The 27254-nt window shown below is 44.3% G+C and overlaps 2 protein-coding genes across 8 annotated transcripts in view; both read left to right on the top strand.

Moving 5' to 3' along the window:
* Positions 1-18271, top strand: part of LOC103245901 (amyloid-beta A4 precursor protein-binding family A member 2-like) — a 76104-nt gene extending 57833 nt beyond the window's left edge. For 3 of the 7 annotated variants that reach the window (XM_073012029.1, XM_073012023.1, XM_073012027.1), the window contains one exon: positions 18166-18270. Coding sequence is in view for 2 of the 7 variants with exons in the window: in XM_073012031.1 (XP_072868132.1) it covers positions 16523-16984 (462 nt within the window). In the remaining 5 variants the exon portion in view is untranslated. Of the gene's footprint in view, positions 1-10284 lie in introns of all 7 variants that reach the window. The other 4 variants (XM_073012031.1, XM_073012032.1, XM_073012025.1 and 1 more) reach the window with 3 other exon arrangements.
* Positions 17095-25521, top strand: LOC119628114 (golgin subfamily A member 8B-like). The gene is made up of 16 exons (XM_073011947.1): positions 17095-17263; positions 18083-18285; positions 19416-19496; positions 20348-20386; positions 20648-20695; positions 20784-20868; positions 20964-21073; positions 22106-22192; positions 22300-22407; positions 22602-22689; positions 23097-23215; positions 23641-23835; positions 23918-24018; positions 24101-24198; positions 24300-24455; positions 24541-25521. The coding sequence occupies exons 1-16, from the start codon at positions 17095-17097 to the stop codon at positions 24726-24728; spliced, it is 1875 nt and encodes a 624-aa protein (XP_072868048.1). The 3' UTR covers positions 24729-25521.
* The last annotated feature ends 1733 nt before the right edge of the window (positions 25522-27254 follow it).

Here is a 27254-nt window from a genome sequence, read left to right as displayed (position 1 = left end):
TTCTTTTTGAGAGAATTCATTTCATTTTCATTTAGTTTGTTTTCTTCTTGTTATAAAGATGATCTATAGAAAATATAGAAGTATAAGAAAATTAAAGATACTAACTGATAATCACTTAATGATTTAGTATCTGCTTGTTTAGTCTTTGTTATATTTACTGTAGGCAAACATGGCTACAGTTGTAAATTTATTATCGCTTTGTATACCCTAGTAAGTTAAAAGTTATATGTACTCTGAAGTTTTGCAAAATTGAGTTCATGTTATAGAATTAATTCCCGATGAACTTTTCTGTGCTAGGCACTAGTCTTTTTAATTATTTCTTTATTCATTTATTGATTTATTTTTCCTTTTTTTCCCCTCTGCGCCTATACTTACCAAGTCCTTTTATTTGTTACTTTTTATTAACTCTTTCGATCCTCTTAATAACTTAAAAAGAGGGTATTACTAATATCTGCATCTTGTAGATGAGGTAACTGAAGGTAGGTAACTTGTCCAGGGTCACAGGTGGCAGAACAAGGATTAAAACCAGACAGTCTGGTAGCCCAAGGCCCAACCAAGAGGAGCTGAGAGCAAGCCATGGGGCAGAAGGATGTTGGTGAGGCTGGTTTCCTGTTTAGTTAACATGAAACGCAGGCTGTAACCTTAATTCTAGGACATTCCCAAGAAAGCCTTCCAAAGCCATAGCTTTTTTTACCATGACCATGACTTTTAGCAAGAATTTGTGGTTTAAAGACAACATGGTGCCCTGAGAAGCTTCTGTTCACTCTTACGGAGGGACTGGTAATTGAGCTAAATAGTGAAATCCTGGAGCACACAGCCTTTAGGGGAGCTTCTGACCTATTTCTATGGTCAGGAAAGACACCTGTCTTTCCCTGCTGCCCACAGCCTCCAGTTATTCACCTTCAGAGTTTAATCTTCTGTGATCACATTCAGATGAGAGATCCGTTTTGTTTTTTCCAGGGTAGGAGGAAGGGAGTCACCACCTATACTAAGCAGTCTAGTCTTCTGTGTATAAATGAGCAAGGTTGGGCAGCCAAATTTGAGAACCTTGTGTAATCCTGACATTCTCCAAGAGAATCCAACGGGATGTCAGGATTAGGCATGGTGGTAAAGTGGGCCATGTTAGTTGTGTCCACAGCTCTCATCAGAAGCAGACACAGATACATTTGTAGGAAAGCATCTCTAACTTCCGAAAGCTTAAAAGCAGGCAACCACTAATTCAGTGAAATCATAGCATTCAAGTAGTCAACCCAACATATTTCAGAATTGTCAGAAACAACGAATAATATGTTTCCGAAAGACTGCAGGTTTTGGAATTATCAGATGCAGAACACAGACTTCGAATATTAGAATTGCGAGAAAATAGTTACATGTGAAATACATCTAATATATATAAAAAGATGGACTCATAAAACTGAGCGAGCAGTGAGACCACCAGGAAAGATGAGGAACACCTGAAAGGAAATGGATGAAATAGAACTTACAGAAATAAAATATATAGCTGGGTATGGTGGCTCACAACTGCAATCCCAGCACTTTTTGAGAGGCTGAGGAAGGAGGATGGCATGAGCCCAGGAGTTGGAGACAAGCCTGGGCAACACGGTGAGAACTCATTTCGACAAACAATACCCACCACCACCACCAAAAAAAAAAGAAAAAAAAAAAGCTGGGTATGCGGTACCTGCCTATAGTCCCAGCTACTCAGGAGGCTGAGGTGGGAGGATCCCTTGAGCCCAGGAGGCCGAGGCTGCAGGTTAGTGCCACTGCAGTCCAGCCTGGGTGACAGAGTGAGACTCTGTTTCAGAAGAAAATGAAATAAGGAAATACAAAATGTAATTGTTGAAATCAGAAACTCAGTGGATGGATTAGACACCAGAAGAAAGGATTAATTGGTTAGACAATTATCTCCAAAAAGTAAGTCCGTATGTTACACAGAAAGACATGAGGACAAATGATAGGACAGAAGTTGGTGTGGTTGTTGGGGAGAGGGAGATCAGAATGAGGTCTAAAATATGTCTTAATGGAATCGAGGATGAAACATTAAAACTACATTGGAAAGTGAGAGAAATAGAAATTCTAAAGGTGACAGAAGGAAGTCCACATAAATCAATCACAACAAATGTAAATGGACTAAAGTTACCAGTTAGACAGATGGAAGTAATAAAACAATATCCAGTTGTTTTAATCCATCATATTTAAAATATGAGGATGTGAAAAGATTGAAAGCTTTTATAAAGGAGAGAGAGTGATAAAGATATGCCAGTACACATTAGCCAAAAACGAGACGGAGCTTCAGTTTCAAACAAAATCGGATTTTGAAACAGAAAGCATTAGTAACAACTTGATGCTAAATGACTGTTAATTAGGAAGATGTAGCAATTTTCATAGTTTATGTACCTATCAAAATAGCCTCAAACTACAGAGAAAAAACTGATAGAACCACAGAGAGAAATTGACAAGTCTGCCATGGTATTTGGAGATTTCAACATACCCTGCTTCCCATAAGTAAGTTGAGATGAGAGATCTGTTTTGTTTTTTCCAGGGTAGGAGGAAGGGAGTCACCACCTATACTAAGCAGTCTAGTCTTCTGTGTATAAATGACCAAGGTTGTGGAGGCAAATTTGAGAACCTTGTGTAATCCTGACATTCTCCAAGAGAATCCAACGGGATGTCAGGATTAGGCATGGTGGTAAAGTGGGCCATGTTAGTTGTGTCCACAGCTCTCATCAGAAGCAGACACAGATACATTTGTAGGAAAGCATCTCTAACTTCCCAAAGCTTAAAAGCAGACAACCACTAATTCAGTGAAATCATAGCATTCAAGTAGTCAACCCAACATATTTCAGAATTGTCAGAAACAACGAATAATATGTTTCCGAAAGACTGCAGGTTTTGGAATTATCAGATGCAGAACACAGACTTCAAATATTAGAATTGTGAGAAAATAGTTAGATGTGAAATACATCTAATATATAAAAAAAGATGGACTCATGAAACGGAACGAGCACTGAGACCACCAGGAGTGATGAGGAAGATCTGAAAGGAAATGGATGAAATAGAACTTACAGAAATAAAATATATAGCTGGGTATGGTGGCTCACAACTATAATCCCAGCACTTTTTGAGAGGCTGAGGAAGGAGGATGGCATGAGCCCAGGAGTTGGAGACAAGCCTGGGCAACATGATGAGAACTCATTTCTACAAACATTACCCGCCACCACCACCAAAAAAAGAATAATAATTATTAGCTGGGTATGTGGTACCCGCCTATCATCCCAGCTACTGAAGAGGCTGAGGTGGGAGGATCCCTTGAGCCCAGGAGGCCGAGGCTGCAGGTTCGTGCCACTGCAGTCCAGCCTGGGTGACAGAGGGAGACTCTGTCTCAGAAGAAAATGAAATAAGGGAATACAAAATGTAATTGTTGAAATCAGAAACTCAGTGGATGGATTAGACACCAGAAGAAAGGAGTATTTGGTTAGATGATTATCTCCAAAAAGTAAACCCGTATGTTACACAGAGAGACATGAGGATAAATGATAAGGCAGAAGTTGGTGGGGTTGGTGGGGAGAGGGAGATCAGAATGAGGTCTAAAATATGTCTTAGTATAATCCCAGTAGGAGATATTAAAATTACACTGGAAAGTGAGAGAAATGGAAGTTTAAAGGTGACAGAAGGAAGTCCACAGAAATCAGTCACAAGGAATGTAAATGGACTAAAGTTACCAGTTAGACCGATGGATGAAATAAAACAATATCCAGCTGTTTTAATCCATCATATTTAAAATATGAGGAAGTGAAAAGATTGAAAGTTTTTATAAAGGAGAGAGAGTGATAAAGATATGTCTGTACACATTAACCAAACAGAAGAGATGGAGCATCAGTTTCAAACAAAATAGGATTTTGAAACAGAAAGCATTAGTAACGACTTGATGCTAAATGGCTGTTAATTAGGAAGATGTAGCAATTTTCATAGTTTATGTACCTATCAAGATAGTCTCAAAATACAGAGGAAAAACTGATAAACCCACAGTGAGAAATTGACAAGTCTGCCATGGTATTTGGAGATTTCAACATACCCTGCTTCCCATAAGTATGTTACACAGAATGCCCATATATAGATTTGAATAACCTGTGAACGGACGTGGTATAATGGACAAATACAGACCTCTGTACCCAATAGTTAGATATTCTATATTCTTCTCGAGCATCTGTGGACTGTGGGAGAAACCTTTATTATATATTAATCCGTATAGCAAGTCAGAAGATTTAAAAACATTTGGTGCCATCCTCACCATATAATTTATAATTTAAATATGAAGCAGTTAAGGTTAGAAGTCAATAATGAAGAGATTAACCAAAAGCTACATGAATTTGGAAATTAAACACCCTTGTAATTCATAGCTTAAAAACTCCAATGAAATTTTAGATGCTTAGAAATGAACCATAGTTAAAATACGAAACTTCTATCTACTCTGCTCTCTCACCCTCTCCCTCCCTCTTCCTATCTGGAACATTCAGGAGGCTAATCTTTTTCAGTGAAGAACACCTCAAATACTAAAGAGTAGAAAAAGAACAGAAGTCATTCTCTGATCTTAGTTAAATCTATAAGTTACTAACAAAACCAGAAAACAAATGTTGATTGGTGGAATTTTACAATTCATGCAAACAGCCCTTAGGTCACACAGGGATTTGAAATTAAAACTGCAGAATATCGAGAGAATAGTAATAATGCAATCGTTACGTATTAGTGACTAGGGGAGAGCTCAGAGGAATGTTCATTGCCTTAAAATCCTTATGTCATTAAGAAAAGAATGAAAATGAATTAAGCCTCTAACTCATTCTTAGAAAGGACAATCAAAAACCCTGAAGGAAAGCAGAATGGGGAAATGATTAAAGATACACAAGGAGAAATCAGTGAGTTTAGAAGAATAGAAGGGGCTAAATCCCCAGTGCAGTAAAGCCTCTGCAGAAACATTTCTTTAAACTGGGCTTTCAGTACGTTGCTCCTGATCATTGAAACTGGGAAAAGCCAACATTCTTATTTTCTCCTCGTGTTTTGGGTGGTGGGCAGTAGGGTTTGGAAGTGACTGCTTCACAATCATTTGGGAGCTTCAGGGTATATGTACTTTGTATATACAGTTTGTTTCTGAATCTTTTTATTTTGTCCTTTCTGTGAAAATACAGACTGATTGAAAAATACTTTTTCATTAATGTTAAGAAAAGCGTGTTACTACACATTTGATATCTTCGTTTTTTAGCTGCATTATGGCAGGGCTTTACTATTTTAAAGAGCTCTTAGAAGTTGAAAAAGACTATCCTGTATAAAATGGGACAAGTGGTGGCGGGGTGTGGTGGCTCACACCTGTAATCTCAGCACTTTGAGTTGGGTGGATGACCTGAGGTCAGCAGTTTGAGAGTAGCCTAGACAACATGATGAAACCCCATCTCTACTAAAAATATCAAAAATTAGCTGGCCGTGGTGGGAGACGCCTGTAATCCCAGCTGCTGGGGAGGCCGAGGCATGAGAATCGCTTGAACCTGGGAGGCGAAGGTTGCCGTGAGCTGAGATCACAACATTGCAGTCCAGCCTGGGCAACAGAGTGAGACTTTGTCTCAAAAAAGGAAAAAAAGAAAAAAAAAATCTCAGCCTGTTAAGCAAACAGAAAACAGAACTTACCTGTAACTAGAAGTTAACCAGAAGCTTTCAAAAATGTAGGAGTTGACAAGCAAGTCAAGAAAACAGGAAAATCGTTTATGTGATCCCTATAGTAAAAGAAATCAAAACCAAGGTAAAATTAGAAATAGAGGCATTTTCAGCCGGGCATAGTGACTCAAGCCTGTAATCCCAGCACGTTGGGAGGCTGAGACGGGCAGACCACGAGGTCAGGAGACCGAGACCATCCTGGCTAACACGGGCGAAACCCCGTCTCTACTACAAAATACAAAAAAAAAACAAAACTAACCGGGCGGCGTGGCAGGCATCTGTAGTCCCAGCTACTCGGGAGGCTGAGGCAGGAGAATGGCATAAACCCGGGAAGCGGAGCTTGAGGTGAGCTGAGATCCGACCACTGCACTCCAGCCTGGGCGACAGAGCGAGACTCAGTCTCAAAATAACAAAAAATAAAGAGAGGCATTTTCTTTTTTTCTTTTTTTTTTTCTTTTTTATTTTTTTATTATTATACTTTAAGTTCTAGGGTACATGTGCATAACGTGCAGGTTTGTTACATATGTATACTTGTGCCATGTTGCTGTGCTGCACCCATCAACTCGTCAGCACCCATCAACTCGTCACTTACATCAGGTATAACTCCCAATGCAATCCCTCCCCCCTCCCCCCTCCCCATGATAGGCCCCGGTGTGTGATGTTCCCCTTCCCGAGTCCAAGTGATCTCATTGTTCAGTTCCCACCTATGAGTGAGAACATGCGGTGTTTGGTTTTCTGTTCTTGTGATAGGGACATGGATGCAGCTGGAAACCATCATTCTTAGCAAAGAGAGGCATTTTCTAAATGAAATTTAAGGCTGTCAGATTGGAAGGACAATATCAATATAATACAGTCTCTTCCATTAATGTTTAACACTTGTCCTATACTGACCTATACATTTGCCCCACTGATGAAATGGAATCTGAACTCGGGATACTGATACCGTAGGAAGAATGATAAAATTGAACTTAATTACAGCAACAGTCTAGTCCCTGGACCAGGCCCAAGAAAACAAAACAGAAGCATACTCAACTAGGATTAACAATTCAGTTAGCAAGGTGCCAGGAGGCCTATTGTAATTGAGTGGTTTTCACTCTCTGGAATACGTGGAATTACCTACAAGCTTTTCCACACCCAGAGTTCTCAGATGTTCTCATTTGTTAGGCCTGAGCAAAGGCCCAATTCTCTATTTCTGCTTGTTCATTTCCTGTAGGTAATTCTGATATATAGAAAGACTAAAGACTAAGAACAATTCCTTGAATATAGTGACACCCTCTACCTGGAATAGTCCAAATTCTAATTACCCTGATTCCTCCACCAACAGTTCCCAAACTGTTGTACTAGAAAGTCTTGTGAATGATCTTCGGGGGAAAAAAAAATCATGGCCATATAAATTCATTGTTCTGAGAGGTCCCGTTGATTTTACCAAGCATTTCCCAAATTGATTTGTGAATCAATAATCGCAACGTGCTGGGATTACAGGCGTGAGCCACCATGCCTGGCCTTCCATAAGACATTTAAAGGCACTTCCAAAGGTAGAATCAACAGACTTGCCAAAAGTCAGTGGCAAGATCTCTAGACTCAGACTTGCCTTTAAGTTCCCAACCCCAGCAACCCAAAGCCAATCAATTGTCCTCCCAGAGGAACATCAGATAGCAATTAGCACGTGATCTTCGACTTCTCCAGATCAGCTCCAAAATGGTATCTATTACTAACAGGGGAAACATTGTGAACTGAAGTCTTTAACAGATAACATTAATCAAAAACATTTCTCCGGGTAAATGATTACATTTAAAATACGTTTCTCACCAACAAAAGGTTCTATAAATTTCAGACTGATCTGATGACAATTTAACTTAGTTTTTAAATGCATAATTATGTCAAATAAATGCCACTACAAAGGCCTGAATACAATCTCTGAGTCTAAGGTCCTCCACATCTTCTCAATTTCACATTTGATTATACATATATTTGAGAGTACATCACTCATTATTTGTTCTGGGAGTATTATTGAAATATTATCCAATATTTCAGATATTATGGAAACTAGTTGACTGGAAGTCAGTGCTACTGTTTCTACTAAAAGAGTAGGATCCTCATCAGTAGACAGAGACATATAAGAATATTCATACTACATCTACGAAGTGTCAGTATCAGGCAGTGGCTTCAAAGCCAAAGTGGTGGTTGGAAGTAAAGCGGAATTTTAATTGGCGAAGGAGGCAGATGGTAAGAAATATTGATTCAATAATAATGTGAAGTACAGGAACGCCTGTGGCTGTAAAGAATGTTGAGCCGTAGAGTCCATCGGAGATAGGAAAGGGAGCCTCGAAATATTCGGAGACTTGTAGAACGGTAGAGTAAATACCTAAGGTAATTGTGATGGATAGTGCTTGAAGTATTTTCTTTCAACTACCTTCTATCAGGCTGTCTACAACCTTGGAAGCTTCTTGAGAGCAAGAATCAAGTCTTTTACAGCTTCCAGCATGCCTCTCTGTACACAACAGGTCCTCAATAAATAATTTGTTACCATAGCTTATCATAAAATATAGGACATGCTTAGCTATACAGCATGATGTGATTCAATCACACCCAACCTATGAGTTATTTTTATACAGTCTTTTTGGGTGTATCTGTGTTTAATAACTTGTTTTCAAAGTTAGAGGACTGTAGCTATGGATTCTTCTTAGAGAACTTGACCTTGAGGGGCTCACAGTTTAATGGAACAGAGAAGTAGAAACCAAGAATTCAATGCAGAGAGTGAGGTTTTGCAGTACAGGGTGTATACAGGGTGTAGAGAAGCGCTGTGGCACCATATTCTGGCCTCATCTTCTACTGCTCTAGACTTCCTGAAAGGCCATTTCCTGACCCTAGCCGGACCTCTCTCTGTAGGCGCCGTTCTCTCTCCTTGGAACCCTTTTCCACACCTTCAGTGCCTGGCAAAGTTCTATTTCTTTGGAAGCTTCTTGACGCCTGCCTCTAGCTCATCCAAATAATTGATTTGTCTACATCTCGGTTATTTCTTTATAAATTATTACAATCAATTCTTATTATTTGCAGTAGAAATATTCTATTATATAAAGTTGGTCGGAACACTGAATTAATCAAATACCAAACCTTTGTTTCCAGTGTAAATATATGCATATATACATATCTCACTTAGGTTATAATCTTAATTCCGAAAAACAACTCATCCGGGTAGATTGAATTTTCTTTATTTCCAAAAGAATAAAGGAAGTTCAGAAGTGTTAAGTGACTTACCTGAAGCCATTCCGCTAACAGGTGCCAGAGTTATGATTCAGAGCCCGACCAATTGGCCCCAGAGCCACAGCATCTTACACTACCCTGCACTGTCCTCTACTGTCTCAGTCCTCAGGTCCTCTTTGTAGGAGAGTTGAAACAGGAAGACAGAGGGTCACATTGTTTGACCTTAGTTGGGGACATGTGCAAGGAGTGACAGAGTTTTCACTACTGTGTGTCTATCCAGGAGTCACCTTGAAAGCTCCACGAGTTTTAATTTGGGGATTACAAAGACATTTTAGCAAGTATGCAATTTTGCAAATATGGGATTTACAAATAATGAGGGTCAACTATATTTGTGAGTGACTGCTAGGGTCTGTTTCATGGTAATCCCTTCCCCCAGTAGTGTGCAATGTTTCTTTAGCTTCTTTGATAGTTTATTTATTCATTCATGTATTTATTATGTACTTACTATAAGCCAGGCTCTGCTTTAATCTGTGATGAACAAACTAGAGATTAAGGTCCTGCCCTGTGGAATTTATGTAAGAGTAAGAAAGACAGATAGCTAAGTCTGGAGCTCAGCAGGTGAGGCCCAGGTTGGAATTATAGATTCACTTGACCACGGTGAAACCTGGTGTGTGCCCTCCTACTTCACATCCCCAGACATAGTTCCGGAAGATTTCTGTTCTGTTCTTGTGTATAAACTCTTCCTTTTGAGTCTCTGTTCATTGACACATGTCAACCTCTACTTGTCTTCTGTTGATTTTGAGGCCACTTGCCCATGTAACTGGCAGGACATTGAAGAAGAATCATACCGACCTGGTTCTGCTACCTACCAGCTGAGTTACTTTGGTCAAGCTCTTGGACTTCTGAGCCTGTTTCCTAATTTCAAAGGTGGTGATATGATGTGTTAGGCCCTGGAGGGTTGCGAGGAAGAGGCACGCACGTATGACCTTTGGTGATGAGGGCTGAATGTTAACTTGGATGGAAAGCCATCCAAGCAGCCATATTGTCACTGGCCCTAGTACTTTGAAAACCTCACAGAACATTAATTTACCAGTATTTAGGATAGGATTTGAGCTCTGAAGAACTATAGTGTGATTATTTGTTCATATGGCTATTTTCCATACTAGACCATGAGCTCCATGAGGGCAGGGTCTACAGTTTCATCTTTCTATCCTAGGCACTCAGTTCAGTGCCTGATACATACTAAAGAGGCACAAATGTTTAAAAAGTTGAGGAATTTTCAACTCTTCCTGAAAGAATAGGAAGATATAAAAGCTCCTCAGAGAAGGTATTATTTAAGCTTTTCTCTCTCTTTCTTTCTTTCTTTTTTTTTTTCAGATGAAGTATCACTCTGTCACCCAAGATGGAGTGCAATGGCACAATCTCAGCTCACTGCAACCTTTGCCTCCCAGGTTCAAACAATTCTCTTGCCTCAGCCTTCTGAGTAGCTAAGATTACAGGCATCCGCGACCACATCCAGCTATTTTTTGTATTTTTAGTAAAGTCGGGGTTTCATCATGTTGGCAGGCTAGTCTTGAACTACTGACCTCTGATGATCTCCCTGTCTTGGCCTCCCAAAGTGCTGGGATTACAGGCATGAGCCACCATGCCCAGCCTATTTAAGCTGATTCTTTAAGGGTGAGTAGAAATTTTTTCCAGGTGACTAAAACCTTGAGACATTATTCCAAGCAGAGACCAGCAGGTGCAAAGACACAGGGATATAGAGATGTTGAAGTTTACCAAACACTGTAGATTAAGAAAACAAAAAGGAAACAATCAAAATCAAAACTTAAAATTAAAAGTCACCAATAAAAACTATGAATGGGCTTGGCAAGATGTCACGTCACAATTGAGTTAGCTATGACCGTAGACACTCAGTAATGGATATAAGTTTTAGGGAAAAAACATAACATTCTCAGGTTGTTGGCAGAGTATCTAGAACAATTTAGAAATGTAGGTATTGAATTCTGGGTGTAATTACACTGTAAAGAAGTCATTTCCTTCTCTGTGTATGAAGCATGTATGTGTCACACTCTGTTCAAAGTGCTGAAAATCAGACTCTTCTCAAGGAGCTCATGAGCAATGAAGGGAGATGGATGAGTGAGCAACTGATTATCATGTGACAAGTGAGGTAATAGAGATATGACTAAAATGCTATCTAAAGAAGAAGTAAGGCATTACTCGTAATATATGGAGTGCTGGGGAAAGATTTCTGAAATGAAGCTGGCTGGGCCTGATGGCTCACACTTGTGATACCGGCACGTTGGGAGATGGAAGTGAGGGGAACCAGGAGGATCTAGGAGTTCAAGACCAGCCTGGTCAACAGAGCAAGACCCTGCCATCTCTATATTTGAAAAATAATTAAATATTTTTAAAGAAGTGATATTTGAGCACTCTGGAACGCCATACAAATGTGGGAGAGACTGAAGGAATATATGCAACTTAATTTGAGTTTGCATTTTTTGAAATTTTATATTGTAGAAGTATACATATTTACTGTTGTGGAATTAGAAAGAATTGACAGACAAGGAGGGCGGTCTACAAAGCAGTCCATAGATCCACCATACTGAGACAGTGCTTAATGCTTTGATGGATTTATTTAAACTTTCTGTGCATATTCATGTATTGTATGCATACATGTGCATGGTTAAATAGAACGGGTTCTCCTTGGTGTTCTGTTTGTCCATTTATTGTTACAAAGTACGTCCCCAAAGAGTACGTTTGCTTTGCCCGAGAGAGTCTTTTGCTACATACTGCTGTACGTAATGAAAACTAAAAAAGGGGCCAAGTTTTCAGCCTTATGACCTTGTGGTGATTCAAGCAGAGGCTTCATCAAAGGCAGATTCAGAAATGAACTTGGTGTGTGCAGGTGGTTGTGCTTGACACTATTGTTTGTAATAGTATGATAGGGATGATTTCAGTGTCCGCCAACAGGAACTGGTTAAGTAAACTGTGGTGCATCCAAATGATGCATACTGTGCAGCTGAAGAGAAGAACGAGAAAGACTCTGCACTCACGTAGAAGAACTCGGATCGATGGTGTGTGTGTTTTAAAAGGAAGAAGGAATGGTATCGTAGGTGTGGTATGCTACTTTTTGTGTTGAGAGAGAAGAGTAGATTAAGAATATACGTGTGTATTTGCAAAGATAAATTCTGAAATGATATATAAGAAACCAATTAAAAGTGTTTGGCTGTGGAAGGAGACTAAGACTGTGAATGGGATTTTGCCGCATACTTTTATAGATAGTTACATTTAGAAATTTTCTGAACTATATATTTGTACACATGACCCTTTTAAAAATAAGTGAATGAAGGAATGAAGTAGGATGATGAGAAAGAGATAAGGAAAAAGGATCTAAGGGGCTGCCCATCTTTTTAGTACCCAGTGAATCCTAATATGTAACAATAGCAGCAAAAATTGGAAGAGTAGCCCCAGGAGGGTAGGCAGTCAGCCTTTCCTTTGTCTTTTCCTCAATTTCATATATTAACATATATTCTGAGAATAATAAAACAGTTTGAAATAAAAATGTCTCCAGATCTCTTAAAATAAAAGAAAGATGAGCAGCTGTATGTAGTGCACTTCCCACAAATGGGCTGGATTCCCTCAAGAGGCAGGAGTTCTAGCCTACTTGGGATACATACATACAGGAGGAAAAATAAGAAAAAGAAAAGAGATTTAAAGATAAATAAATGAAAATAACACTTCTCCCTGATTATAAAGGAAATCACATTGTTTTTGTAAGGATTTGGATGACAAATATTAAGAAAAATCTTTAATTTGCCACTCAAAACATTCTGGTGTGTTGTTTTTTATACTTTTTATACATGTAAATATTTTCAAAAGTAGAATCATATTAGATAGTCTTTTTCCACTTACTATATTTTGGGCATGCTTCTGAGATAAGAAATTTATCCTAGCATCATCATTTTTAATAGCCGGATGTATATTAAGTTTATCAATGCCGCCGCAGAGGTGAATTTTCTTATATATACATTTTAATGGAGTCGAGCAAGCATTTTTGGACTGAATTCATAGAAGTAGAATTTCCGGAGGGTAATAATTTTGAGGGTCTTTAATAGAAATTTTCAAATTATCCTCCAGGAAAAGTGTTTCAGTTTATACTCCCACCAACAGGAACAGAGCTCCAGGTTCCCCATTCTATTTGTCATCTTTGCGCCTTTATACAGAAAATGTCATTGTTTTCATGACATTTCCTTGATTTCTAATGCTTTTGAATCTTTGTTATATACCTGTTGGCCATTTTTATTTTTGTGAGAAGTGACTGTTTCTCCATTGCCCATTTTCTGTTGAAAATCATTTGTTTTTTGGGGTTTTTTGTTGTTGTTGTTTTTTGATTTTTTGTGTTTTTTTCCTGAATAATTATAAAGATTTCTCTACAGGCTAAAGATACAATCCTTTTATTTGTCATTGAGGTTACTAAAACTTTCTCCTAGTAAGTAATTTGTTATTTCTTTCTATTTTTCTTTTCTTTCTTCCTTCCCTTCCCTTCCCTTTCCTTTTTTTCCTTTCCTTTCTTTTCCTTTCCTTCTTTTCTTTTATCTTTCATTTCCTTCTTTCCTTCCTTTTTTGTTTTCTTCCTTTCTTTCCTTTTCCTTCCTTCCTTCCTTCCTTCTTCCTTTCCTTTCCTTTCTTTTCCTTTTCTGTTTCCCCTTTCTTCCTTCCTTCCCTCCTCTCTCCCTCCCTCCTTCCCTTCCTTCCCTCTCTCCCTTACTCCCTCTCTTCCTTCCTTCCTTCCTCCAAACTCCAAAGTCACATTTCACTTAATTTTTATCCTGCCAAATTTGAAAGTGTTTTAACTTAGTGATTTTGGTGTAAACAGGAGCAGGAGAGAATGTAATTATCTAGGTCTCGCTGTGTCACCCAGGCTGGATTGCAGTGCCATAATCATAGCTACTGCAGCCTCGATCTCCCGGGAAGAAGCAATTTTCCCACCTCAGCCTGCCAAGTAGCTAGCATGACAGGTCTGTGCCACAACGCCCAGCTGCTTTTAAAAATTTTTTTGTAGAGATGAGAATTCCCTATGCTTCCCAGGCTTGTCTTGAACTCTTGACTTCAAGTAATCCTCCCACCTTGGCTTGTCAGAGTGCTGGGATTACAGGTGTGAACTACTGCTTCTGGCAGAGAGTTTAGTTTTGTTTACTACTGGTGTTCTTGGTATCTTCTCATATTTGAGGTTTTCGTGCTAGTGCTGAAGTATTACACTCACCATCCAAGGTTTACAGGACTTTTGTTTTAATATGGGACAGATGGAACTGTTTAGTTCTGCATCTTTGCAGGTATACATAATGTGCCTACCAAGACTCTGCTTTATATCCATTGAAAGCAAGAAGTAATACAGGAAAACTTTGCCTGGCTAGAGGCTTTGAAGGAATGGAGTGTTCTGTTTGAATTCTATTCACTTGGAAGTATGAAGGTGAAAACAATTCAGAACTTAAATTTCCTTTGAATGCAATTTGGAAGTATAGCCAATGATTCCACTTTTCTTCTCTAGTAGGTTTGGACATTCTGATCTACTTGGTGTTTTATGATAGAACTCCTAGTGTGCCTGAGACTTAGATTTTGAAGATACTTTCTTAAAACTTTAGCTGTCAGATAATATAAATGGTTTTCTATGAGATAAGGCTGGATGAGAACTAATACTTGTACGTATACTTTTTTGACTGAACTTCTGATTGCCACTTGTTTTCTTTTGGAACTCATGAAAATAAAACACATTGGATGGAGGGTGGGAGTAGGAAGGAGAGTTATGTGTTTTAATTGCATGTGATTGTTGCATATCGAGACACAACATAGAGTATCCCTGGCTTTTGACCTACAGAAGAAAACACATTTTTCTACCTGCTATACGGCAGAGGTTCCCGAACACCTGGAGGGATGACTGCAGCACAGATTGCTGAGCCCTGCTCCTGAGTGTCTGATTCACCAGGTCCAGGGTAGGGCCTGAGAATTTGCACTTATGAAAAGTTCTCAGGTGCTGCTGGTGCTGCTAGTCCAGAGACTACATTACTGAGAACCACTCTTGTCTACTAACTGCAAATTGTAGAACTCTACACAAAAGCTTAGTTTGGTCTGGGATAAGAAGCACACAGGTTATGGAGCAAATCGTGAAAGATTCAACCCTTGATCCCAGCCTTGTGTGAACTCCAGGTACCAATTAGTACACAGTGACATAACACAATTCTTGGTTTTCGTGATTGCAAGTGATAGCCAAGTATCAAGTGAGAAATTCAGTTTTGTTTGCAAGCCTTAGAGAGACCAGGTGATTCTAGAAAAATGGGCCTTGTGTTTGTTTTAAACCGGTAAAGAGCTTTGAGTGCTTATTAAATTGAAAGCTTTTTAAATCTATTTTGTATTGTATTGTATTGTATTTCTTTTGAGATGGAGTCTTGCTCTGTCACCCTGGCTGGAGTGCAGTGGCGTGAGCTTGGCTCACTGCAACCTCCGTCTCCTGGGTCCAAGTGATTCTCCTGCCTCAGCCTCCCAAATAGCTGGAATTACCGGCACCCACCACCACACCTGGCTAGTTTTTGTAGTTTTAGCAGAGATGGGGTTTCACCATGTTGGCCAGGCTGGTCTCGAACTCCTGACCTCAGATGATCCACCCGTCTCAGGTTCCCAAGGTGCTGGGAATACAGGTTTGAGCTTCTACACCTGGCCCAAAAGCTCTGTCTTTTTCTAGATATTAAACATGCTTCTTGTTTGAGGAAAAAAAAAAAATCTTAACAATAACATAGGAGAATAAGAGAAACGTTTTTCCAAAAAAGAAAAATCATTGTGATTATTTTATCTTATTGGAATGTTGTATAATATAGTCTGCTTCATTAATCATCAAGCATGCTATGGATTTTCCATTTTTATAAGATCTGTATCTCAGTTCAGGTAATACTGATAATTTTTGTACTGTATTTGAAGATAAAGGTATAGGCCAAAATCATAGACCTTGCATAGAAACTAGGTAATGAAGACAGCTCTAGATAAACACGTAGATACACACACACAGACACACATCTATATATAAAGTATGCACACACATATTTTTTAAAGTTTTAAAGCTTTTAAAGCAAAAGCTGGCCCCTTCCCTCTCCCAGAGTGGGCAGCCCCTCCCCTCTTTCACAGTGGGCGGGAACAGCGGTTGCATGAGTAGCTTTCCTTATGAGCCAGGGGTCCCTCTGGACACACTGCTGCCTGGCCACGCCCCTTTCCCTTTCATCTTTCTCCGTGACCAATAGGCTTGGAGCATCAAGGCCACGCCCCTATTCTACATTCTACTGGTGCCCTGGTTACCACTCCTGTGGCTCAGTCACACAGCTGCCTGGTAGGTGACTGGAGGTCTTGATCAGTGCTCGCTGGGATTTTGCTGTTGTGGCCCCAACCCCACCTCCCTTTCCCACTCTGCGATGGCAGAAGAAACTCCACAGAACAGATTGGCCGCAGCCAAGAAAAAGGTAAAAACGCACCAGGTCATGGCCCCCAACCCAGCTACAGATCCCCTCCGACGACAAGACTGCTACCACAGCCCATATCACTGCTGAGGCACACTGGACAGGGCCCTCCAATGCACGTGCCTCTGGGCTCCCCCTGCAAAAGTCTTGTCAGCCAGCCCTGCCCCTTCAGCATCAGCCCAGTCCCTGCTCTCGCCAATCACTCCAGGGTGACTCTGCCCTTTCAGCATCAGCCCAGTCCCTGCCCTTGCCAATCACTCCAGGGTGACTGTGGGCAGGTGACTCCTGGGGCTCCCCTCTCCATTACTAGGCCCTCACCTCCTGCCGACCCAAGCTCGACCTCCCTGGGCTCTTTGCGCTCTTGTCTCCAAGAACCTGGGTTCCCCAGCCCCAGGCCCCACCCTCGCCAGTCATCCCTGGGTGACTTTGGGCTGGTGACTCCTGGAGTTCCCTGCTGCAGACTCTGCCCTCCTCTCCTGCTGCCTCAAGGTCAACCTCCCTGGGCTCTTTGTGCTGGCGTCTCCAAGGACCTGGGTCCCAACCCTGTGTTTCCCTCCCCCATCGTGGAGTGGTAACTCGGACATTGCGCTGATGTGGTCCCTCTCCCCAATCAGGAGGAGTGGAATGTAGTGATGTCACAGTCTGCCTAGGAACTGTCATTACTGGAAGACCGGCCTTTGATCTTATGACCCAGTCCCCTAAGTGTTCTCACCCCATTTCTGGTTCCTCTGCTCACAGCGCAAATTTCCAGCTGGAAGGGGAATGGAGACTGTGGGACCTAGGAGCAAGAGGTTCCAGGCTGCCTCACTCCCTTAACATCGACATTGACAGGGGGGAAAGCCTACACTTCCCCCGTGAGCACAAAACGTTGACCGTACCTCCATGTGGCAATGGGAGAATGGGTTTGGTTTGGTTTTCTCCCAGGCTTCTACTTTCCAGAGAGATTTTAACGTTTTTTTCTGAGTTCTCCACCTCATATTCTAATTCTCCATGGTTCTGGGACCAGACTGCCCTTCAGTCAGTCGTCTCTGAAGTGAGATTTGCTCATCTTCTGTGGAATAGATCTTGGGAGACTGACTTGACAGCCTGACTCTTCCTCATATTATCTCGACCTGGGGTACTTTGAGTGCCACAGGATAAATGTGAGACATCTTTCTGAAGCATCAGTTTCCCTTGATTCTCTTGAGATCAAGAGAAAAAACATGAATATACTTAGGGATGACAGTCACATAGGTTTCTAAGAGAATACCAGACTTCTCTCTGAAATGAGACTTGGGTAGTCCTCTTTCTGATAAATTCCGGGATTTAACAGAAAGGCTGCCTTCTGCCGTGAGGATACATTGATAAGGAAGTTTGAGAGGTACTGGTGCACTTCTTCACACTGACAGACGTGTGAGGATGTATGACTCTAAACCGCAGGGCATACGGTTCCTGCCTACTTAGTGTTTACTTTTGTACCTCTGCCTCTGGTTTTAGTCCCTGGCAGCTGCTGATTCTTGGCAAGACCCCAGAGCTTGGAGTCAGAAGACTGAGTTTCAAAGTTCCAGTATTGCCTTTTTCTTTTTCTTTTTTCTTTTTTTCTAGCTATGATATCAATCCCTCTCAGTCCCTAAAAGATTTTGACAACACCTATTATACAGCTGTTGGTGTCGTCAAATCAGATGGTGTATAAGAGTCTTTTGTAAAAACTGTAAGGGAGGATGTGGCTGTAGGGGCCGATAGGTCTCATGAGGATTACTGCTCTTCTTTCCCACAGTTAAAAGAATATTGGCACAGAAACAGCCCTGCTGTTCCAGCAGAAGCAAACAGGAACAGGAAAACAAATGGCAGTAGCCCTGAGACATCCACTTCTGCTGGTTGCCACTCAGCTCGGGATGTGAGTCTTGGTGGCCAGGCTCCTGGGGACAGGGGACCGAAGGGGCAGTAGAGGGTAATTGTTAAGATTGTGGATGGACCGTTGTGTACTGGTTAAGAATTCTGGGTTTAGCCAGGCACAGTGACTCACGTTTGTAATCCCAGCACTTTGGGAGACCAACCCGGGCAGAGCACAAGGTCAGGAAATTGAGACCATCCTGCCTAACATGGTGAAACCCCATCTTCACTGAAAAATACAAAAAAAAATTAGCCGGCATGATGGTAGGTGCCTGTATTCCCAGCTGCTCGGGAGGCTGAGGCAGGAGAATGGCATGAACCTAGGAGGCGGAGCTTGCAGTGAGCCAAGATCTCGCCACTTCACTCCAGCCTGGGAGGCAAGGCGAGACTCTGTCTCACAAAAAGGAAATAAAAAAACGAATTCTGGGTTTGAATCCTGCCTTTCCGTCTGCTAGGGATATGATTTAGGGCAAGTTGCTTGAGATTTTCGGGCCTCTTTTTACACATCTGTATAATAGAGGTTCTATTGTTTGACTTCCATTTGTGAGGTTTAAATGAGATTTCTTATTGTTGTTTTTATGTTAATCCCTAGTACATGGCCTGCTGTAAACACTCAGGGCACCCAGGATATGGTCATTGCTCATCCCCAGTCTCAAGGGGAAGCCAGGACAATGAGAACAGCCACTTGCCATCAGGAGTCACTGATTTCAGGCCCCAGGGTGGGATGGTGAGGAAGTAAGAGCCATGAGAGAAGTTGGCACAAAGGAGTTACGGGACAAAGGGTCCAAGAGAGGCAGAAAAGAAAATGTTGCCAGTTGATGTGAATGAAAGGAAGTCAGAGGGCTTAGACACTGAGGGGAACAGAATATCTCCATGTGTACTCTCTTGTAGTCAGCAACAGGTATCCACGGGGCGGACCCTACATCATGTGCTACCCTGAAGGATCTGGAGGTGGGAGGCTCTGGGTGGAGGTGCAGTGACCAGGCAGGCCAGCCCTCCAACCTCCTCCCACAGCAGGGACTGGGTGCCCCTCTGCCAGCTGAGACAGCCCACACACACCCCAGCCCTAATGATTGTTCTCTCTACCTCTCCCCCCACTCCTGCTCCACCTCCTCCCCTCTGCATGCACCTCAGAGCCTGTGCCAAGAACAAGCAGTAGTCCTTGACTCGAGGTCCATCAAAATCAGTCGACTGAATAACACCATCAAATCTTTGGTAAGAGTCCAGTGGGGTCCCCAGATTCCAGGCTGCCAATCCTGGGCTCCAGGTTCCTCTTGGGGCTCTGAAGAAAGGGGCTGGGGACCGTGGTGCAAAGGACAAATGGGGAGCTGGGGTGCCTAAGCCTCACCTGGAGGGACCCCAGAGCATGCACCATGGCTGTTCTTTTGCTGCCCTCTTTGCCGACTGTCTCCTCTCCACACACCCCTGCTGGAGTCCTTGCTACACACGCCCTGGGGTCGTTGCCTCTCGGGGAAGTGCGAGCCTGACTGGTTGTCAGGGGCCCCGTATTTCTGCCGTGACTCAGTCCCTAATTTGCTCTTTGATTCTGGACAAGCTGCCTCTCCTTTTTGGGCTCGTGTTTCCAGAGGAGGTAGTGAGTATCAAAGGTGTCTGTTAGCTCTGAGAGTCCGAGATTTAAAAGCCCCCTAGAATGGAAACCTCAGGGCCAAGAGCTCCTGTCTGTCCTTTTCCGTCCTATATATACTGTGAAGAGTCGTACCTGGCCCATACGTGCTCAGTCAATGTTTATTGAATGAACGCACTTTTCTAAATCACAAGCGGGCAGGAAGGGGCCTTTCTCCAACTCCATCTCTAGAGGTTTATGTTCCTGTCCTCTCAAGAGATTTCAGATTCACACTTTGAGTTCTGTGGCTGTGGGTGAAAACCAACAAAGACCCAAATCCTCTGTCCTGGGAGCTTGAGGAGAGTTGACCAGTTTGTGTTCCCGTTGGGTCTGAGAACTTTGCCTTTAAAATCCATTCCTGGCCCCTGCCTACCGCTTCCTGGCCTGGGGAATAGAGTTGAGGGGGCCACCCTCCATCACCTTAATTTGACTCTCCCCACAGGAACAACAGAAGAAACAAGTGGAACATCAGCTGGAAGAAGTAACGTGATTTCTTTGCTCACGACATGACGGCTGGGTTTGGGGGGCACTCAGATGTAGATGCCCCAGTCTCGTCTCACCCACTCCCAGCCTGGGGAAGAAGGCTCACCCCTCAGATTCCACCCCATCCCCACAGGGTCCCTGATAACCTGGTCCTATGAGTGGGCCTGTCCTGGGGCATTGGTGGCATTCTGGGGGCATGTCTCTTGCTGTGCCATCTCTGCCTCCCCCTGGTAAGAGCTCTGTCTTCCTCTTCCTATAGGAAAAGAAGGCAAACAATGAGAAACAGAAAGCCGAAAGGGAGCTAGAGGTGAGTGGAGGGTGTGAAGTTTTCTCCTGTCCTCCGGGGAATGTTTCTTTCCTTCTCTTTCAGCACTTGTTTGGCTTTTCTCCTAAAGGTTCAAATCCAGAGATTGAACGTACAGAAAAAGAAACTAACTATAGACCTGTATCACACGAAACGCTCTCTCATAATCTTTGAAGGTGGGAATCTGGGCACCCTATCATCCTTCAACCTGGCACTTGGATAGGTCTTTCGTGGGAGTCCTTTGGGCCCCATCTCAACTCTCTCATTACAGAAGAGTCGAAAGATCTGGCTGCCCGCCTGCAACGTTCATCGCAGCGTACGGGAGAGTTAGAGCGGGCTCTGTCTGCTGTCACCGCCACACAGAAGAAGAAGGCGGACAAGGTGAGTCTGACCACCTGCCCCATCTCCTGGGAGCCCGGCTTCGCAGATGGAGGAGTGAGCCTAAGGGTCCCTTCTGCAGGATGGAGTGTCCTGCCCAGAAGGCGGCATGGCCATGTCTCGCTGCTTTTGTGTCTGGTTGTTAGAGGCAGCCTGGGGCTGAGTCAGCTGCTGTGGGTGAGTTGGGGGGTGCGGTGGGGAGCGAGCACTGGACACAGAGCTTGGAGGCCAAGTGCCTGCCCTGCCCTTACCTGGCTGGGGTCTTGGCCAAGTCCTAGGTGGGGTATTGGGTACTTGTACTGTGAAGGTACAGAAGAGTACCTTTAGTATGTTACCATTTCTGTAGAGAGAGGAAACCTGTGTGTGTGTGCGTGTGTGTGTGTGTACATACTATGAAAATGTACATAAAATAAGACTGCAAGGTTCATAAAAAACTCAGGAGAGAGCAAGAGGGTGGCTGGGAGATACTTCCCTTCTGTACCTTCTGAATTTTGGACTATTCGAATGTATCATCCTTTCAAACAGTGAACAAGAGATTCAGTTTCCCCTTCCTATCTGTGTCCCCCAGCAAGAAAATGGGCTTAGAGAATCGGATAGATCTGGCTGTTCAAATCCCAGCTCTGCCTAAGTGATCTTAGGCAAGCATTTAACCTCAAATACTCCATGTGTTTTCATGTACACAATAGAGGTCATCATAGTAACTGTCTCCTGTGGTGGTTGTGAGGATTAAATGGGATTGCTAGCATGGTGCCTGGTGAAGCACTCCATAAAGGTTCAAACAGTGCTAGTAATAACAGTAATAACAAGAGCAATATTATCTGATCTCTCTGGGCCTCTGTTAGGCAGCTGTAAATTCCATCTCTTTCCCTGTCCCTTCCAACTTTACTGAGTTCTTTTAAAAACCAGACCACGGGTAAATGCCTCGATCTGTACTGACCGTGTTGTATACTGAGCCTAGCCCTAGCCTGTTTAAGGGGCACTGTATGGAATGGCCCAGGTTCCCCAGATAGAAACTTCTCACTCTTCACCATCCAGTCCTCGATGCGCAGTGAAACACTTCTCAAGACACAGTTAGAGCGGTCCTTACAGGAGGAGGCACTGCTGAAAGCGCACGTGACACAGGTGAGGTTTTGCAGAGGGAGGGATGTGGAAGGAAGGTGACCCCAGGTGGCCAGGAGCAGGTGAGGACCAGTGACAGCCCTTCGTAACTTCTGTTCCCATTCTTGCAGGTGAAGGAATCGCTGAGGCTAGTCCAGCTACAAAAAGATGAGTATGCTGAACATATAAAAGGAGAGAGGGCCCAGTGGCAGGAGACGATGAGGAAAATGTCCCAGGAGGTGAGATCTGACCCTTCGGCTCCCCCACCTTAGATAGGTCACTGGATCTTTCTGGGCATCTGTAACATGGGAATATACAGCTAGAGGTGGTCATGGGTCTGGGCTTTGTGGAGGTGGGGGCAGAGAGGCAGATGGTAGCCTGTGGAGCCACCAGCCCCTCTCTCCAGGGCCCTTTTCCCCTGTGCTTTGGGCAGCTTTGCACCTTAAAGAAGGAGAAGCTGCATGACATGCATCGGATGGAGGAGCTGGAGAGGAGCTTATCCCAACTGAAACACCAGATGGGTAAGATGGGGCTGGTGTGACCTGGGAGCAGGCCTGGCATCAGAGGGGGCTCTGGGGGTGGCTTAGAATGCCCCAGGGAGGTGGGTGGATGGAAGGGCTTTGAGGCAGAGGGAAAGAGGTCTGTGCCGGGAGACAGCACTGTTATGTCCATGAGCCTGAGTGTCCCCATCAGCAAAGAGGGCCCGTTGTCAGCCACCCACAGTGCTCTCCATCTGAAAGTGGTTGGAAGATTGGCTACCATCCGGGTGCGAGGAATCATTAGCAGTGAGGCCAAGCTTGGGGAGCCTGAGAGGAGATGTGAACGAAGAGAAGGGTGTTTTTTGGTGGTGGTGGTGGTGGTTTTTTTGTTTTTTTTTTTTTTTTTTTTTGAGAATCTAGAGGCCCTTATTGTCTGCTTCCTTTCTCAGCTGAACCCCTGCACCCGGAGCCCCCAGCAGTGCCCCCTGAGGAGGAGCTGCAGCACCTGAGGAAGGAACTAGAGAGGGTGTCAGCAGAGCTCCAGGCCCACGTGGAAAACCATCAACACGTAAGTCTCCTGAACCAGGCACAAAAGGAGAGGCTTCGGAGGCAGGAGGAGAGGCTTCGGAGGCAGGAGGAGAGGCTTCGGGAGCAGGAGGAGAGGCTTCGAAAGCAGGGGAGAGACTTCAGCAGCTGGCCGAGCCACAGAGCGGCGTTGAGGAGCTGCTGCGTTGCTCCACCTGCGGAGCCTGCCCTCCTCCCTAGCCGTCCAGGCCTTTCTTTCCCCACCTGTAAAACGGGACAGTGTAGCCCTCAAGTGAAATGTTACTTCTAAAGGCACCTGTGAGCCAGAGCGCTGCTCTGGTGGCTGTGGGAGAGAAGAGATGAATTTTCTAACCTGCCTCCACCCTTCTCGGTGCCATGGGAGGCAGACACCGAGTTCTAGGGTCTCCAACTGCAGTGGGTGGCTGCTGATTGCGTCTCTCTGTCCAGAACAATGAGAACAAGAGCGCACTGCACTTGGAGCAGGAAGTCGAAGAGCTGCAGGAGAAGCTGGGCCAGGTGAATGAGACAGGAACCTTGACCCAGAAGAAGCCAGAGGCAGCGGTCCCAGCCCCAGGGACTGGGGGCGAGTCTGTGAGTGGGGAGACCCCCCAGGCCCTGCAGGAAGTGATGGAGAAGGTGGAGGTGAGTGAGTCCTGGAATAGGCCAAGAAGGGCAGGGGTAGGCAGGTCGCTGCTGAGAGGTGACCCCATTATTTTGTCTCCAGAGCGGCCTTATGGACCTCCTGGAGGAGAAGGCGGACCTGAGGGAGCGTGTGGAGAAACTACAACATCGATTCACGCAGTACTGGAGGGAGAGATGCCATCAGTGAGTGGGAGGCCAGGGCAAGGCAGGGGGAGCTGCAGGGCCGTCGGAGGGGCCCCAGGGTCTGAGCCCCGTCCTCCCGCAGGAAAATTAAACAGCTTATAACGGAGCCAGAGGGCCGTGCCACAGAGGCAACACCAGGAGGAGGACATCATCAGGCTGGCCCAAGACGACGAGATGAAGGTAGGGTGTGCAACCTCCCTGCGGGGGTAGGGGTCGGGGGTGGGGGCGGCGTGAGGGTGGGCGCTGGCCGCGGCCTGACACCTGAGCACCCCTCCCTCCAGGTGGAGCTGCTGGAGCTGCAGGAGTTGCTGTTGCGGCTTGTGCTGACCGCAACAAAGGGCACAGAAAATTCCTGGCCGCTGCCCAGAGCCCTGATAATGAGCCCGGTCCAGGAGCCCCACCCCCCCAGGAGTTTGGGGCTGCCCACAAGCATGGTGGTGAGTAGAGCCCTCATGCAGGGCGGGCAGGCAGGAGCAGGGGGGTTTGCACTGTGCTCAGATCCCCGCCTCCCTCTCTCCAAAGATCTTTGTGAGGTGAGCCTCACCGACGACAGCACCGAGACTGGGCAAGGAGAGGCCAGGGAGGGGTCTCCCCACGACAACCCGACTGCACAGCCCATCGTGCAGGACCACCGGGAGCACCCAGGCTTGGGCAGCAACCGCTGCGTGCCATTCTTTTGCTGGGCTTGGCTGCGGAGAAGAAGGAGATAAACATCACCATCATCAAAGAGCTGGTCAAGACATTTTTTAAAAAGAAACTTATAGGGTTAATCTCCTACACAATTCATTTACTTCATTCGAATGTTAGAGCTATTCATGTTTATTTGTGTTTCTAATTTATACTTTAAGTTTATTTGTAAAAAGTTAAAAGAGAGGGGTCTCTGTGGCCTTCACTGAGGTTCACTCTGGCATCCTTTAGCATTTTTTGTTCTTAATTTCATAATTGTAGGTCATTAGCATGCATATCAAGTTCGCCCTTACGTGGCAGGAGTTCAAACACCCAAAGACCCACTGTTTGCACAAAACTGTTCTCGCTGGTTTGGAATAGGCAGCCATGCTTTTTTAATGTTATTGCAGCATGTGTGTTCATTACAGAATTCAGATAAAATTTGCTTATATTCTGCTATTATGTTGGATCTCATCTTAATCACAGTGAGCTCTTCATTAGCTCGATATGTGGTTTGCCCTCAAGTGTGCACTCTTGATTACTTTGTACTATATGCCACCGTGAGTACTGACATTATAGTTGTTTAAAGTCTGAGAACTGGAAACAGCTCTTCCCCCATTTTCTGTGTGAAACGGTGGGAAGGAGAAGTAGAGAAAGAAATGCCAATTCCAGCCTAAAGCTTTATTTGCCAAGTTTCCTTAGAATGAATTTTACCAATTTATGAATTCTTGTAAACAATTTATACTGGAAATACTGAAAGACTTTTCCCCTAAAGTGACATTCTTGACTGCTGGTGTGATGCTACTCTAATGTAATAAATGATTAAGTTGTTGCAAAGTGCTGTTTTTGCCTTAAAATTTTATTTTGCAAGTCTTGAAAACTATAGTGTTAAAGGTATTGATACTGTGCAAGTGCCGGGCATGCTTGGCATGAGATAATCTGTTTCATTTTTACAAAATCATAATATAACTATGCAAGTGTTTATTAAAAGAACACAAATTTACAAAGTTATGGGATATAAAAAGTTATGGAGTAAAAAAGTTATGGGATAAAAAAGAGAAAAATTGTGGCAAAAATGTAGAAAAAAGTTTTACGCAAAGTTACCAAATGTTATGAAAAAGAAGTTATGGGATTTAAAAAACAAGTCATGGGATAAAAATAAAAATTCAAAGCAGTTCCGTGTCAGCAAAGCCTGGAGAAATGGGGCTGGAGTCTCCACCGCCACCATGACCGTACCACCCCTTCCCAGTCACCCCTTTACAATTAGGGTGGCAAGACAAGACCTTAAATTAAACATTTTTAAGCAGGACTCTGACAGCCTCCTTACTCTCAGCATAGGAACTTTTCCCTCAGGGGGACTCCCACCTCCTTATTCAGAGAGGTAAGTGAGGCAGGACAGTGGGGCTAACTGTGGACCAGGCGAGGACATGGGCTGCTGGTGTGGGCCCCCTTCCCCAGTGTACACATTTTGTCTGTGTAACGTTTTGTATATTCCAGAGGGTAGGGCCACCCCTGTATGGTACCTAGCTGTGGTTGGAGCTGGCATGTGGGGAGGAGGTTCTAATAATTATTTGTGGCTGGGAAACTTATTTATTGCTAGCATAGGACAGAGGAAGGAGGTGGGGAAGGGGTCGTGGCTCCCTGGTGATGCGACTCCTGTTTATTTTGCTTTTTATTTTGGAATAAACAGATTTAACCATACTCCTTGGCCTGGTGTGTTCCCGTTTCCCTCAATGGGTCCTGGAGTTTGTGCCACCGAACGAGGAGCCCCAGAGTGTCTTGAGCATGTCCAGCTAGGCTGTTGGGGACCTTCCAGGCTTGTTACCTGTATGCTGCCTGGTGGCACCTGGGGGATTCCACAGGGACTGCCATGGTGCCTGCGGGGTGCAGTCCGACCCTGACAGCCAACAGGCTCAGAAGCCTGATCTAGCGGTGGCCGGAAAGACAGGTACCAGCACCTAAGGGCACTGACTTCCACCCAGCCCAGGCGTCTTCCATTCCGTCCCCTTGCCTCCCTCTCCTGTCTGTACCTGGTGGCCTCTTCTGTCTGTCCCTCCAGAGTGCCGGCTGCCCCACAGGCTCCCTTCAGGCTGAGTTCATGGCCCTGCCCCCTGGTGGCCAGAGCCGGCTTCACAGGATAAGAGCCAGGGAAGCTCCAGGGGCTTTCCAGGAAAAGTGAACCTTGGAAAGGGTATGGCCTTTTCACCACTCCCAACAGCACCCTAGAAATGGCTTGGCCTTTCCCCTCCCCTGAGCTCCACAGAGAACACAGCCAGCAGAGGACACATTTCCCCGCCATCCAGAAATGGGTGTGAGGGACAGCAGGACTGGTAGAGACTGTCAGGCCACACAGCTGCCTTCACAGCACTCCCATGCTTGGTGGGGGGCGGGAGGGATGGCGGGGGCTGTCCCTAGGCCGGGCAGGACAGGGAGGCTCACTGGAGGTGCTGCACTTTGGAGGGGCAATGTCAGGGGACAGCTTTCTCTTATTGGCACACAAGACTCCAAAAAGACAGCATTGTGACTGATTCCCGGTGCTAGAGGCGAGGCAGCCAGCCATGTGTAGCGGT

This window comes from Chlorocebus sabaeus, chromosome 26 (assembly GCF_047675955.1).
Source record: "Chlorocebus sabaeus isolate Y175 chromosome 26, mChlSab1.0.hap1, whole genome shotgun sequence".
NCBI classification, from domain to species: domain Eukaryota; kingdom Metazoa; phylum Chordata; class Mammalia; order Primates; family Cercopithecidae; genus Chlorocebus; species Chlorocebus sabaeus.
This window is presented reverse-complemented; position numbering and strand designations above follow the sequence as displayed.